The sequence below is a fragment of the Paramacrobiotus metropolitanus genome, unplaced genomic scaffold, assembly GCF_019649055.1.
Source record: "Paramacrobiotus metropolitanus isolate TYO unplaced genomic scaffold, Prichtersi_v1.0 Parri_scaffold0000074, whole genome shotgun sequence".
Lineage (NCBI taxonomy): Eukaryota > Metazoa > Tardigrada > Eutardigrada > Parachela > Macrobiotidae > Paramacrobiotus > Paramacrobiotus metropolitanus.
Window position 1 is genome coordinate 246,376 of NW_026570294.1, and position 13,733 is coordinate 260,108.

The 13,733-nt window shown below is 44.3% G+C and overlaps 2 protein-coding genes across 2 annotated transcripts; both read left to right on the top strand.

The window, feature by feature from the left end:
- The first annotated feature begins 988 nt into the window (after nucleotides 1-988).
- On the top strand, nucleotides 989-8,772 carry LOC129595058 (eukaryotic translation initiation factor 2-alpha kinase 3-like). The gene is made up of 11 exons (XM_055491962.1): nucleotides 989-1,817; nucleotides 2,170-2,335; nucleotides 2,820-3,017; nucleotides 3,361-3,708; nucleotides 4,053-4,185; nucleotides 4,253-4,357; nucleotides 4,635-5,061; nucleotides 5,558-5,680; nucleotides 6,018-6,591; nucleotides 7,156-7,536; nucleotides 8,024-8,772. The coding sequence occupies exons 1-11, from the start codon at nucleotides 1,501-1,503 to the stop codon at nucleotides 8,402-8,404; spliced, it is 3,153 nt and encodes a 1,050-aa protein (XP_055347937.1). The 5' UTR covers nucleotides 989-1,500; the 3' UTR covers nucleotides 8,405-8,772.
- A 331-nt stretch (nucleotides 8,773-9,103) lies between these two features.
- Nucleotides 9,104-12,223, top strand: LOC129595139 (kelch-like protein 3). The gene is made up of 6 exons (XM_055492056.1): nucleotides 9,104-9,552; nucleotides 9,620-9,896; nucleotides 9,960-10,218; nucleotides 10,355-10,933; nucleotides 11,421-11,507; nucleotides 11,721-12,223. Exons 1-6 carry the CDS (start codon nucleotides 9,491-9,493, stop codon nucleotides 12,032-12,034), a joined length of 1,578 nt encoding a protein of 525 aa, XP_055348031.1. The 5' UTR covers nucleotides 9,104-9,490; the 3' UTR covers nucleotides 12,035-12,223.
- Nucleotides 12,224-13,733: the final 1,510 nt, after the last annotated feature.

Consider the following 13,733-nt stretch of genomic DNA (forward strand, 5'->3'; position numbering starts at 1 on the left):
AAATCTGATAACTTTGTACAAATCTACACATTCTGGGCTATCGAACGGTATATAGACATTCAAGTTTGGTTGAACGTGTCTATGACTTAGACCCTGACACACACAAATTTTGTGCACCTTCTTATTCTTTTATATAGATAGATAGATAGATTTTCTTCGCTTCCTTATTGTTAACTTCCGCAACGTGCAATATTAGTATGTTTTAAAAACTTCTAGCTGAAGTTAAATCGTATGGTTATACGCTGTACGAAGACATGTCACAATAAGTACGTACATATGCATTGCACAATTTACAAAATTAAGTAAAAAAACTTTAAAGTACGCGCCCGATTCCACATATTTACCGCTCTACAGGCGCATTTTATTGTTAATTTTCGTGTACTGTAATGTACCACACTGCCGCGTCAGTTGGGTATTCACGTGGTATTCTTCGCTGGAAAATTAGTCGTCATGATTTTAGATAAAATTATACAGCATTTATTTGCAAATAAGCGTTCAAGGCTGCGTTTTTCTCATAATCATCAGCTGACAAAAAATTAGCCGTAATATTTACATCGAACTGCGATACGCCGATAGCAGCGATACGTCCGTATAAACAACCGATCAACACGTGTAAACCGCCGATTCAAGGTAACCGCCGGCGTTGCGCGACCGCTCCTATAAAAACAGCCAATCGGAAGTGCGCTGCTGCCGGTCGTATGATATCAGCGCCCGCCTGCTTCCAGCTCACCACCGACAACTAAACACCGCTATCTTGCCGTTTTCGTCTAACGTTTTGCAAGCTCAAGGTTGTTGTCGAAAATCGCTGAATGGGTTTGATCAAATCTTCAAAATCAGTCCGTAATTTGCGGCCAATTGCCTGCATTACGGGTTACGGCGCATTATCGCATTGACCCAATCTTTTGATAAGATTTTCCTCTGCATAACAAATTAACAGCCGGCGAAAGAGCATGCTAATCGTTACTATTATCGCGGCATCACGTGCGTAATTTGTACATTAATCTATGTGAATATTCAGCAGTATTCAACAAATCAAGTGCTCATTAATTTTTGCAGATTAATCAATTTTAAAATTCGCTAAATTGGTAATTTTTTTCGCTGACCGTGTGAGTCACCGTATTTCCGCTATCGTGCAACAGGGATTTTCAGCGGATCAGCCAGGTTAGACGCTGCATCATCGGAACGTGTTTGCCTCACGTCAGTCAGCTGTTTTGTTGCGCTGCTCGTTGGCCTCAAAATTCGTTTTTCCATTTGTTGCTACGCTGGAAGCAGAACAGCGAGGCGCTCCCTATTTTTAGCCTTTTAATTTTCCCCTCATTTTTGTAGTATTTTATAGTTTTTTCATCTATATATTCTTATTTAGTTTTATTCATATTCGTATTCATTAATTTATGCATCCAAGAGGATCTGAAAATGTGATCAACGGCGGAGATGTGGTTCTGTGGCAAGTTCCTATCCATCCGCATTTTCCATCCCGTTTTTCTGTGATTGCCTGGCAAAATGATTGAAATTGATTTAGAGAAACTGCTGCGTGTCGGGGTGGTTATTGCCATTGGGGTGTCTGTGATTAGTGCGGTGCATTTAGCGTTGGAAAGTGATGTTCCTCGTACGGAGACGACGGTGCTGGTTTCGCGTGATGAGCGACGAGAAAATGCTGCAGAAAATGACAACAGGAGTGTGCTGGCCAGTGCAGGATCTGCGGACCATCGACCCGTTGCTGATGTAATTTTGGACGGGAAGATGGATGAGGAGAAGACGCTGGTGGAAGATAAAACTGCCAAGGCTGTTGTTGTTAAACCCGATGCTAAAAAATCCAGGTAGAATCTGGTAGATTTTCAAGTCAGATTTGACACGCACGTTTCCTGTATGGCTTACCTGTTGCAATTAGCACCTGCACTGGAAAGTGTTGGGATTGCGCATTGTTATCTAATCGTGCTTCATTAGTTGATTCTTCCGGTTTATTCGAAGTGTTCTTCTGTACACTGTACGAGAGACAGCGCAGCAGCGTACAATGACTCGTTGGTTGCGCCTAATTTGCATGTGTGAAAACAGGTCGTTGATCTCATAATTTTCTCAAAGTTTAAGCTGAAGATGCGATGTTGTGCATTTTAAAAGTTGCTGCAGAATTTGTGGAAAATATGGAAGCTTCTAATTTTATCGTGATTGCAGTGATGTGGAAGGTGATTCGGTCCTGTTGATTGGTGGCATCGACGGCAGTCTGACGGCGTTCAGTTCCAACGTGGAGGCTGAGGTGGATGCTGCGCAGATTCGTCCGTTGTGGACGTTCCACTCTAACACGGGGCCGTTGGTGTCATCCAGTTTATCCAAAATCGAGGTATTGTGATTAAGAGAAATTAATTGGTTATTTTCTGGAGTGGTTTTCGGTGAATTTTGAATTCGCATGCAGAAGAAAGTAAAAGCGCACACATTTTTGGTTTTATTTTAACGATACTCGTAGACTTAAAAATTTTAAACGGTTTGTTTAAGTTTAAAAGGTTGGTTTGTTTAGTTTACTCTCTTTTAATGCTTCAATAAAAAAAATACTGAATTTCTTTAATGTTTGCTGTTATGATTCATAAGAATTAGTTGCCACATGGCGCTGAAAATTATAGATAGCGAAACTGATAATAATTGAAAATTTGTGTCGGTGATCAGTTTGTCTAGCACAACTGTACGATGTATGTACATTCTTCTGTGATTGTGATAAGTATGAATTTTTTCTAGAAAGTTCTCTTCTGTTCCGCTGAGCATTTATCGCATGCGCTGTTGACTAACAATTCAGCCACTCGGGGTAATGGCTTTATGTTGCATTTTTGCAGCTCGTAAAAAATGGTTTGCCAATCCAACTGATTCCTTCGTTGGACGGGAGTCTGTTCAGTTTCGATGGGCAGACCATTGAGCCGTTGCCCGTATCTGCCGACACTTTATTAAGCTCATCGTTTAAGATTTCGGAAGATTCTGTTGTTACTGGCGGGAAGGAGACCGTTGTTTATGGATTAAATCCAAGCACTGGGAAGGTAAGCAACTGTAATGCGTTCTAAGGAAAAAATTGTACGGTAATTTTATCCTAGCAAAATTTGATTTAATCAAGTGCATACATAACTCAGTTGTTTTTAATAAAATAGTAGATTTTGATTTTTGTAAATCTTTTTTCTCGATAATTAATTAAAGGCGTCCTTCCGGAACATTACAATGAATGCATGCCGGTTGCATTTCCCGTGAACTGTATTTTATGGTTTTAATTTAATGGATATTTTAGTCTTTTTTATTTATCTGGGTATTATTCGACCGGGCTTTCTTGGAATGTGCTGCATGTCCCGTAATCTCATTATATGTTTAGAAAATGTGTCTTTCCATCAGGTAAAGTACACGTGCGGCGTCGGTGGATGTGTCAGCCAGTCGGCGGAAGTGCCGCAGCCGTCATCCGATGCCGACTCCGGCACACTGCTGATCAGTCGGCTGAGCCAGAGCATCCGGGCGTTCGACGTACACAGTGGCGGGGAGAAATGGAATTTCTCCGTGGGCTCGCTGGAAGTGGCCATGGCGGCCGGCGGGACCAGTCGCTTCCAGGGCAATGTCCGTGTGTGCGAGGTGGGGGACGATGTCGTGCTGTCGGACCGGAAGTCGGCGCAGTTCCGCTTTGATGTCGCCAATGGACGCATTGTGGCGTATTCCCAGGGGGACGATAAGGAATTATGGCAGTATCAGGTATGATGGGGATGAAGTTAGATCTTGGCTGATATCTTTATCGGTTATCCGAAAATAAGGCTCATAGTATGAGGTTTTGATACTTTACATCAGTTTAATATGATTGTCAGTTGGTAAATTAAATAGCGTTAATTTTCCAGTTTGAAAAAATTGTTGTAACATTTTTATTAACTAGGCGGTTTTTTTCTGCGATTTTGTGGCACTGATCAGATTCAGACAATCTTTTAGAATACTGGTGTAAAGTATAAAAATAAAGATCTGACAACGTTGATACTTGTAGTTTTATTCCTTGGGTGAGTAATTTCTGAATTCTTACTGTGATTTTGCTTGTTATTTATGAACAGATGAAACATCCCATAACCAGCGCATTTTTAATGGAAAACGGCTGTGTACGACCGTTGAATTTGGTGACGGAAGTGCCGCCGTATCGGGATCCTCTGCTGTCTCAAGGAGAGAGCAATCAGCTGATTTATGTCGGTAATGCTCTGCCGAACAACAATAATAAGGCTCAACCTCTTTAATGGCTTTTTACTGCTATTTGCAGGATTTTATGAGAATCAGTTGTACATACAGCGAGCCGGAAGCGTCGCCGATATGCCGATGCGGCAGAAATTCCCGCAGGTCACATTCCGACCGCTGCTCATTAACGGTAAGCGGACCAACGGCGTTGATTAATTAGCATAATATTTATTTCATTATTAACACATTTTGCAAGCATTAACGTGGAAAATAATTGTAACGTAAAAAAGTACTGCGGAATTAAATTGAATTTATTTCTTGAACGTTATATTCCTAAATTAATGAAGCTACATTCGAGTGCGACCGGCGGCGTTAAGCTTTTGTACTACAATCTTCGGTGTACTTAATGTCTAGAATGTGTACTTATGCATTTTGTATCTGTTTGTTTAACGGCCGGCATTACGCAGCTCCATCCCGAACACCGGCCATTTCCGACGCATACAGTCCTTTCCTGGGCAGTGCGCTGGCCAAACCGTCGGCCAACGACAAAGCCTTGATGCCCATTGGTCCGAATGAGTACCCCTTCGATGGCGGATACTTTGTGGCCTTCCCGGATCGTACGACGAAGGATTCCCCCGTCAGTCTGCCGGGGAACGGCGGAGAGAAGCCGCCGAATCACAGCATGCTGGAGCAGATTATGCGTCGCTGGCAGACCATCACCGGGTTGTTTTTGTTGCCGTTGGTGGTGACGGTGATGCTGCGCCGGCATTATAAGCAGAAGATCTTCCAGCTGCAGTCGGAATCCGATTTACTGAAGCGACAGAATACCACGTCTAGTTCCGGGACGCTGACGAGTGTCATCAGCATGCAGGAAACACAGCCAAAGCACAGCCGGTACGTCGATGTCGTGTTTCTAATATTAATAATTTTCTTCAGTGATTTATTTAGTTTTTGTGGTTTTGACGTTATTTTAAGCGACTTTTATTCCTTTAAGTTTTGGACGCTAGAATTTGCGTACTTGCTCTATTTTTATTTGTTGTGTTGCGATTTACGCTTGCTGTATTGATCCCCTTTAATGAATTGCTTTTGATGTCGTGTTAGTTTTTGGACTAACATTAATCCGTAGTTGAGTTTATTTTATTATTTATTTTATTTTGTTTATATTTTTATTTTATTATTTTGTTTTTGTCTGTTGGGTTTATTTTAGTACAGTAATTCTTTTCTGATAATAACTGTCTGAACTTTTGCAACGTGTTCGATTGGGGCACTAACTGGAGCTGACTCATATCCACTATTATCCAGGCCTTGTTGTCGTCGTCAGTTTTGTATCTGTTATCAAAAGTGTTATGGTTGTCGGGCGGTATTTGATGATTTCGTTGGTATTCGGCAGATTCCGATCGGATTTCGAGGTGATTGAAAAGCTGGGCAAAGGCGGATTTGGAGTGGTTTATACAGCCAGAAACCGCTTAGACGACAACTTGTATGCTGTCAAGAAAATTGGACTACCCAAGAGGTGAGTCGGGTGTGCTTGCTCATGTAAAAAATGTGATTAACCGGTAGAATTTGATCAGCGCGTCAACGGACAAATTGCGTGCCACGAAATCGAGAACGTTTTTGTCTGTTAGTTTTGTGTTACTAGTACTTATTTACTTGCTGGTGTTTTGTTTCTTATCTTTAATTTGGTCTCGGCATTTTTAATACAGTACACGAAGTTATATAAAATTTGAATTTTGGGTGAAGAATTGAATTTACCTGAATTGAATTTGATACATTAGTAGTAATAATGATAAATATTTTTTAGTAATATTTATTAAAATTTCATTTGAGTGAATTATCGTGTAAATTTGTAGTGACGCTGCTCGGGAGAAAGTGCGACGGGAAGTCCGCGTCCTGGCCAAACTAGACCACGTGGGCATCATTCGCTTCTACAACGCCTGGGTGGAGACCAGCGATCCCGAATCGGACCTCCCGGACACCGACATGGACGAGGATCCGCACAACCGCGGCGACCATCCCACCTGCGAGCCGACCTCCATCTCCAGCGCTACCTCCGCCGATCTGAACTGTCTGTACATTGGGACGCAGCGGAAGAAACGCAGCTTCGTGGAGGTGGGGGTGCCTCTCTCTGGGAATGAGCTGACGGATTCCCTGCGCTTCGTCCCGGATTCGGGCGACGGGAACGAGGGGGAGGCTAGCGTGGTGTTTGAGGCGGATAGCGGGGTGCCGGAGAAATCAGAGGCGGAGCAGATGGGCGTGCTGGAGATGGCCGCGACGGAGGTGATGGATAGCCAGTCGGATGGGATTGTCTTTGAGGAGCCCCCGGGCGCCGGTGTGGTGGAGAAGTCGAAGCGGCGACGCTCGCGCTCGTCGACGAAGAAGAGCACGCCGTCGTTATCGGGCATGTCGGAGCTGGAAGAATCCGAGGTACGTGTTTTTATGAGTTATGAGTACAGTTATTGATTTCTTAAATTTTTGAAGTTGCTTAAATCTTTTAAATTTGATTTAATATTCTTAAGAATCTGATGTCTCTCTGACTGACGCCTTGATTCAAGAAGCTTATTTTTAAAATTTTTTTATTTAATAAGTAGGCAATGTAATTGTGTTTTTCTCCACGACAACGTATGAATTTGTGACTGGTGAGTGGTGTCGAGTGGCAAAAGTACTTAATCTTTTAAAATAATGGTTACACGCTTACAGTATTACCGAAACTTCTTCCATTATTTATTTGGTATGTAATTTTCAATTGTTAATGTTGTAAGTTATTTTTTACTTATTTATTTATGATGTGTTTTTTAATTGGCTTTTTGTAACGAAATTATCGGTTATTTATTTGCAATGTGTTTTCGATTATTGATTTGTAATCTGGTTCTTCATTATTTATTTTTAAACTATTTCTCAGTTGTTTGTTTGCGATCTACTTTTCGTCTGTTTATTTTGTTACCTGTGTGTCTAGTATTTATTTGTAATTTATTTTTCGATTATTTTTAGGCGGCCGGAGATGAAACGGACGGCGCGGGAAAACTCGGACGGAAGAAGATTCTGAGCAAACCGCAGTTGTTCATTCAGATGGAGTTGTGCCGGAAGGAGACGCTGAAGGATTGGTTGAAGAGCAACGTGGAGCGGCGCATCCGCAATCACGTGCTGGACATTTATTATCAGATTGTCAGCGCCGTGGAGTATGTGCACGCCAAGGGCCTGATGCATCGTGATCTGAAACCCAGTAATATTTTATTCTCCTTGGATGGCCGGGCGGTGAAAGTGGGCGATTTCGGGCTGGTGACCAGTCTGGATGATGAGGAGCGGCTGCGCAGTGTGGTGCCCATGGTGGAGGAGAAGAACTATCTCAGCATCCACAGTCATACCAATCAGGTAAAGGGAATGATACCGCCAATCTTAATCAATCCGAAATCTTAATTACTGTTTTGGTAAATTTTAATGATTTAATTCTGTAATATTGCCGCAGTCGATTTTTCCCAGGCGATTTATTATGTGGGAATTTAATATCGCGTTTTGTAAGGAGTGGTACAGTACCACTTATTTGGTTTTCGAGGTTTTAATTTGTTTCTTCGAAAGTTTGTTTTAGTGCGGTAACACTTTGTCTGATATTTTCAAGAGTGAAGGATGAACGCTTTGTTACATTGATAATTTCCAGTTATTTTGTACGAGAAGAGAGAGCTGCTTTTACTTAGGTTTTAAGTTTTTTTCCTTGACTGCGTCCGATGCTTACCTAAGTTTCAGCTGCTTTAGATTTGCAGAATTCCAGACTTTTTTAATTCTTTTAAGAAATTGTTGAATAGTAAATCCTTTTTTTGTCGTTTCGCTTGCTGGTATTGATTGTTGACTTTCCTTTCGACAGGTCGGCACCTCTCTGTACATGTCGCCGGAGTTAGTCCAGGGTAAAAACTACGACGAAAAAGTGGACATGTACTCGCTGGGCCTGATCCTCTTCGAGCTCCTCGTCCCCTTCCAAACCGAGATGGAACGCATGTACTGCATGCGGGCGGCCAAGAACCTCCAGCTGGACGATCTGAAATCCCCGGCGGCCTGCAGCTACCCGGGCGACGAGCCCTGGCTGCGCCGTCTCCTGGCCCCGCAGCCCTCGCAACGGCCCAGCGCGGTGGTCCTGCGCAGTTGTGATCTGTTCCGCGATTTGTTGGTGATGATGGAGAGCGGTGGTGGTCATCGGCACCGGGGCCATTCGGTGTCGTTGGCGGATTTCTTCCCCGAGAAGAAATAATCGTGATGCGCGTCGGCCGGTGCTTTCCTGTGGATAATCTCCTGTGTTTTGTGTGGATGATTGAGGATATTTGTTTTTATTAACGGATTTTGTTTAATTGGGTGTGCGTGTGGTGGAATCAGGGAGTTCTTGGACTGGTTGATTTTTTTATACTTGCCTTTATTTTAAAAAGGAAAAAATTCCAAAAAATTCTTTGTGATCTTTTTTAATCTTCTTTCCATAGTTTTTTTGGCGCACAGGTGATTTTTTGGGAGCTGCCTTGGGGGTTGTTTTTGTACCATACATGGTTTGATTTGCTGCTTAAAGCAGGGATTTGTTTTTCAGCTGATCGTTGATCGGATTGGGCTGCATTAAATTCGGCTTTCTCACAGTATCGTAGGCCTGAAAAATGAGAATGCGACCGATCATGTTGCCGGAAATTATGATGTTTCATACACCTACTGTGTAATTAAACATCACACTCGATCCAAACACTTGACTAACAAATTCCGCTGCAAACTGCTGTACTCGTACTCGTGTGCAAATAGAGCTCATTTGACCAATGACGAGTAAGCTGCTAGCCAGCGTAGTACAGTATGCTCAGGTAGTACAATATTAAACGGTTAACTGCAGTATGTACGAGTACAATGCTTACCTCTGCACGTTCTGGCTAGCTATTAAATTTTTTATAAATTTTAGAATTTGGTTAGATTTTTGACGACTGCACTCACTACAGTATTCTACAGGAAGATAATCTTTGCATATTATCGTTGGTGTTCAATTCATCGTCGTGTTTATCTTCACTTCCCGTTTTTTTTGTTGGCTTTGTTCAGAGTACTTCAGACAAAAGTATCGGTCAGAGATGGCACAATGTGTAGCTTGCACTGCTGGATCTTCTCGCCAGCGACACGATCAATCCGACAATCCATCTTCGCTGAAACTCGATGGATCCGCATTTCTCCGCGGACTACAGGGTGCCCGTCACGACTTGTGCGATGTGTCGTTGCGGGGAGCGGATGATCCGTCCAAACCAGTACAGGCGATTGCCTGCCATCGCATTGTGCTGATGGCGCACAGTGGCTGGTTCCAACGCATGCTGCTCTCCCGATGAAGGAGTCGAAGCAGGATATCATCCAGCTGCACAACGTTCCCCACGACATTCTGCAGCAGTGAGTATACTTCCTTTTTGTAGCATAATTCTCGACAGGTGTGTGGTGTTATTGGCGCGCGTTGCAGATTGGTGGACTCCATGTACTCCTTCGAGATCACCGTGGACGCTGGCAACGCGCTGCTCCTGCTGCAGGCAGCGGATATGTTGGAGATGGAACAGATTGTGGAGGCGTGTAAGGCTTTCCTGAAGGCCAGCATCGACTCCATCAACTGTCTCACGATCTACCACGGGGCACAGCAGCTTTCCTTCAATGATTTGGCGGAGGAATGTCTAGCCTTTGCACTGGAGCACTTCAAGTGCGTCAGCTCGTCTGAGGGATTTCTCTGTCTGGATGCGATCGAAGTGTGTTGAGTAGTTTGAGCATGGCTGTCCCTTCGTTAATTACGTTGCTGTCTGTTTTGGCAGGTGATGCAACTGATCGGCTCCGACAGGCTGAACGTGGAGAAGGAGGAGCATGTGGCTGCGGCAGTTGTGCGTTGGCTGGATTATGCACCCAAAACCCGACTGCCGCATGTAGCGGAGATGGCTCGACATCCTCGGACCGGAATGCTGATGGCCGACTACCTGGCTTCCCTTCCCGACACCTCCACTAGTCGACACTTGCGCCAGGCTATCCTGCCGGTCCTCGCTGGCGACAGCGCCCCTACACCAGGCAGCTCCTACGGTCAGTTGCTACACTTGTCTGCGAATATAACGTTACTGATAGTAGTGCTGTGCACGTACGTGGGCTGCGCTACTAAATAAACGATCAATCAATCGTGGTGTATTTGCAAGACCGGTCTTCGGTACTCTGTGGGTAGACGACACGTCCGGAAAGTGCAAAGCTGGCATTGCCTGTCTGGATCCGCTGACGTCCAGGAGCTGGAGTTTCCCCTGCCCCTCTCAGTTTATTTATCGCACGAGTGCTGCGACCTATACCGTAAAGAATGATCGTCTGCTCGTTTACCTTATCGGATGGACGGGTGACGTTGGCACATTCAACCATCAACTGCAGGTGTACGATGCCGACCTGGATCAATGGGCGAATGTGGCGGCACTTCCAAAGTATTCGTATGGCAAGCCGGTCGTCATCGGTGATCAGGTGTACGCTCTGATTGACGGGCTGGTATACGTGTACAAGGAGGAAAAGCAACGTATGACCGCCCGATCACGAATGCCGCAGTTCTTTCTGGGCAGTGCGGTTGCGGTATGCGAGGGCCGCTTGTACGTGTTTGGAGGACTTCGCAGCGAGCGGGACCGGTTTAGCAGCGCCATAACCACGGCTGCTTCTTACTGCTACGATCCTGCCCGTAACGTCTGGGAGGAGCTGGCGCCCATGCCGACAGCGCGGGCCGACTGCAGTGCCTGCGTGGGTCCGGATGGACTCATCTATGTTGCTGGTCAGTGTCCCTTAGCGAGCATACTTCATTGGTTTTATTCAATAGAAAATGATGGATAATGCTTACGTATGGCGTAAATTGTTCCTAAGTGGCCATTGTGCCGGTATGGCGTTCTATAGGAATATTACTCTTCCAGACATAGAATCATTATTATTTACTATCTTATTATCCAATAATACCGGCATTGCAGTATTTTGATTGTACTGTACGTGGGTTCGTGTACCTTTCTTGTTTTGTGTTATTTACGCTTTGGCCTATCGTCTGCCAGGATGGCGACAATCATTTAAGTAATTAGTATTTTGATTTATTAGAGTAGATTATATTACGACATATATATAGTACAGTACAGATAGATATGTAGGTGAATTAGCTCTGTGAGAACACATATGGTATATAAAAGTAGGTATAATATAATTATCTATGAGAGCGCTCTGGTGAATGGTGGAAATGTGTGTTTTTATGAATGGTGTTTTTGTCGAATTGATAGGCGGTTATACCGGAGTACCTCACTGGAATTCAGCGATCGCCCGTGTGGAGGCATACGATGTGCGGATGAACCAGTGGCTGACGAAGCGTGAGTACGGGTGGTTAACGTCAATCGTAATCGATGATTCCGTAAAAGACTAGCCGATTTTTTGGCAGCTAAATTTTTTATTAGCTAAATGTACGGTCAAAGCTGAAAACAGGCGTTTCAGTAGCATGGTATTAGCTGGAGATATCGGAAAAATTACGGTTTAGACCAGCACCGTTCCTTCGTACAGCGTTCAAACGGTTTTTTGGGGTTTAGATGACATGCAGTGTGCCAGAATGGAGCTCGGGCTCGTGCTGCTGAACAACACACTATACGCGGTGGGTGGCTGTCGCCCGGGGGGAAAGAAAGGGAGCCCGGCCATGGAGAGTTACGACACGGCCACGGATCGCTGGACAGGGTGTGGTGCACCGGCGTTTCATTCAGCCCAGTGGTGCGGCTACGGCTGCAAAGCTGGCTGCAAAGCTGAGCGCCAGTTGGTGCCATGCGGTCGATTCCTCGGCGTGATGCCGCGGCAGATTATCGAGAAGATGTTGCAGCGCTGTGATGCTGCTGGCGCGGCGAGTGGCTAGCTGGCATGGTGGTTGGTGACAGTCGATTCTTTCTTCCGTGACTCCAAAAATTAATGGTTGCATTTCACAGCGGATATTGTCTTACCTGTCGCTATGTTATACTTAATTAGCTGCTTTCCCCCGGTATAACATTTTTTATTTGTACTACCAAAGTTTATTGAAAGCTGTTTATACTGTTTGTGATTTTTATCTCGGTTTTGGAGCGTGCATACGAGACGGTCTTAGCGTTTAATGAACTGGGACTGTGATCCGGTGTTTTTGATTCCTGAATTCAGTTATTACTAGCAGATAAATGTTTTTACATAGTTCTAGTTGTGTGCCGGTGTGCGCGCGTTCTTCCTGGTTGAGCTCGCTGGTAGCACGACAACTCTATGACTTTCATCTCGCTGACCGACAATTTGCTGACCGACTTGTTGCTGACTACCACAACTTGCTGACCGACAAATCGTTGACCGACACTTCCCTTTTCTACAAACTTGCTGACCGACATCTTGCTGAAACCAATTTGCTGAACGACAACTTACTTGTCGGTCAGCGAAATGTCGGTAATCGACAACTCGTTGACCGACAACTTGTAAAAAACGAAAACTTGCTGACCGACAATTTGCTGACCTGTTCAACGCACATAAGCAAAATTTACGCAAAAATTAAAATCTACGTTTATTTCATAAAAAAGAAGCACTACAGTGACATTTATAACTGAAATCTGACTTTTGCAGTTTATTACGCCATACTCATTTAACCAATTTGTTGTTGTCTTAGTAAATAATAATTATTTATTAATAGTTTTTATTAATATATTTATAATTACACCGGTGGTATTCGGTCTGCGGCGTAAGTATCTGTATCACCATCAAAACTCAAGTCAAACTTGTATCATTAGTGGTAAAGTGTTTCTGCACAGCACGAGAACGGATTTCGTTACTGCATACGTATGCGCACAATAGCATCCTGCTGTTTGCACAACCTGGAAACAAATATCTGCCAGTAACAGTATTGTTCATTCACTAAGTGACCAGGGTCAGTACCTAGAACCTAGCAGTGCATATTGAGAATGCATTTAGCAAAGTCCGGCAAGGCAACTGAACTTTTTACGGGGATCGCCGGTACTATTTAAACTTTGAACTTTAGTCGCATTAAGTAATTGATTTTAAGTAAGGCAATCATTTTGCCAAGTGATATTCTCGAGGGAGTTTTAACATGGCGCACACTATTTCCTATTCGAAAACACAGCGCGGGAACGCTTTGTTGCTTTTGGATGAAGTTCATTCGTATACGCTTGAGCAGAAGAAAGGAGAAATGGAATACTGGACTTGTCAGAAGCGAGGACGCCCACATTGCTGCAAAAGCCGGCTGCGGTTAACAGCAGGAGAAGTTGTTGCGGTATCCGATCACAATCACCCGGGAAGCAAAGCTGATATTCTGGCCCACGTCGCCCAGCAAGATGTCAAGAAGCGGGCACTTGAAACGAAAGATACTCCGCGGCAGATCATGCAGGCTGTAACCAAAGATATGTCGTTGGTGGCAACTGGTAAAATGCCGGCATATTGCGCCCTGCAGCGGACCATTGAGCGTACTCGGAAAGCTGATGCCGGTAACCTTCCATCGCCAGACTCACTGAGTGATATCGACCCGGATCTCCTGAATGTGCTTACCACGCGTGGACAACTATTCCTCCTGAAAGACACTGGAGCCGCTG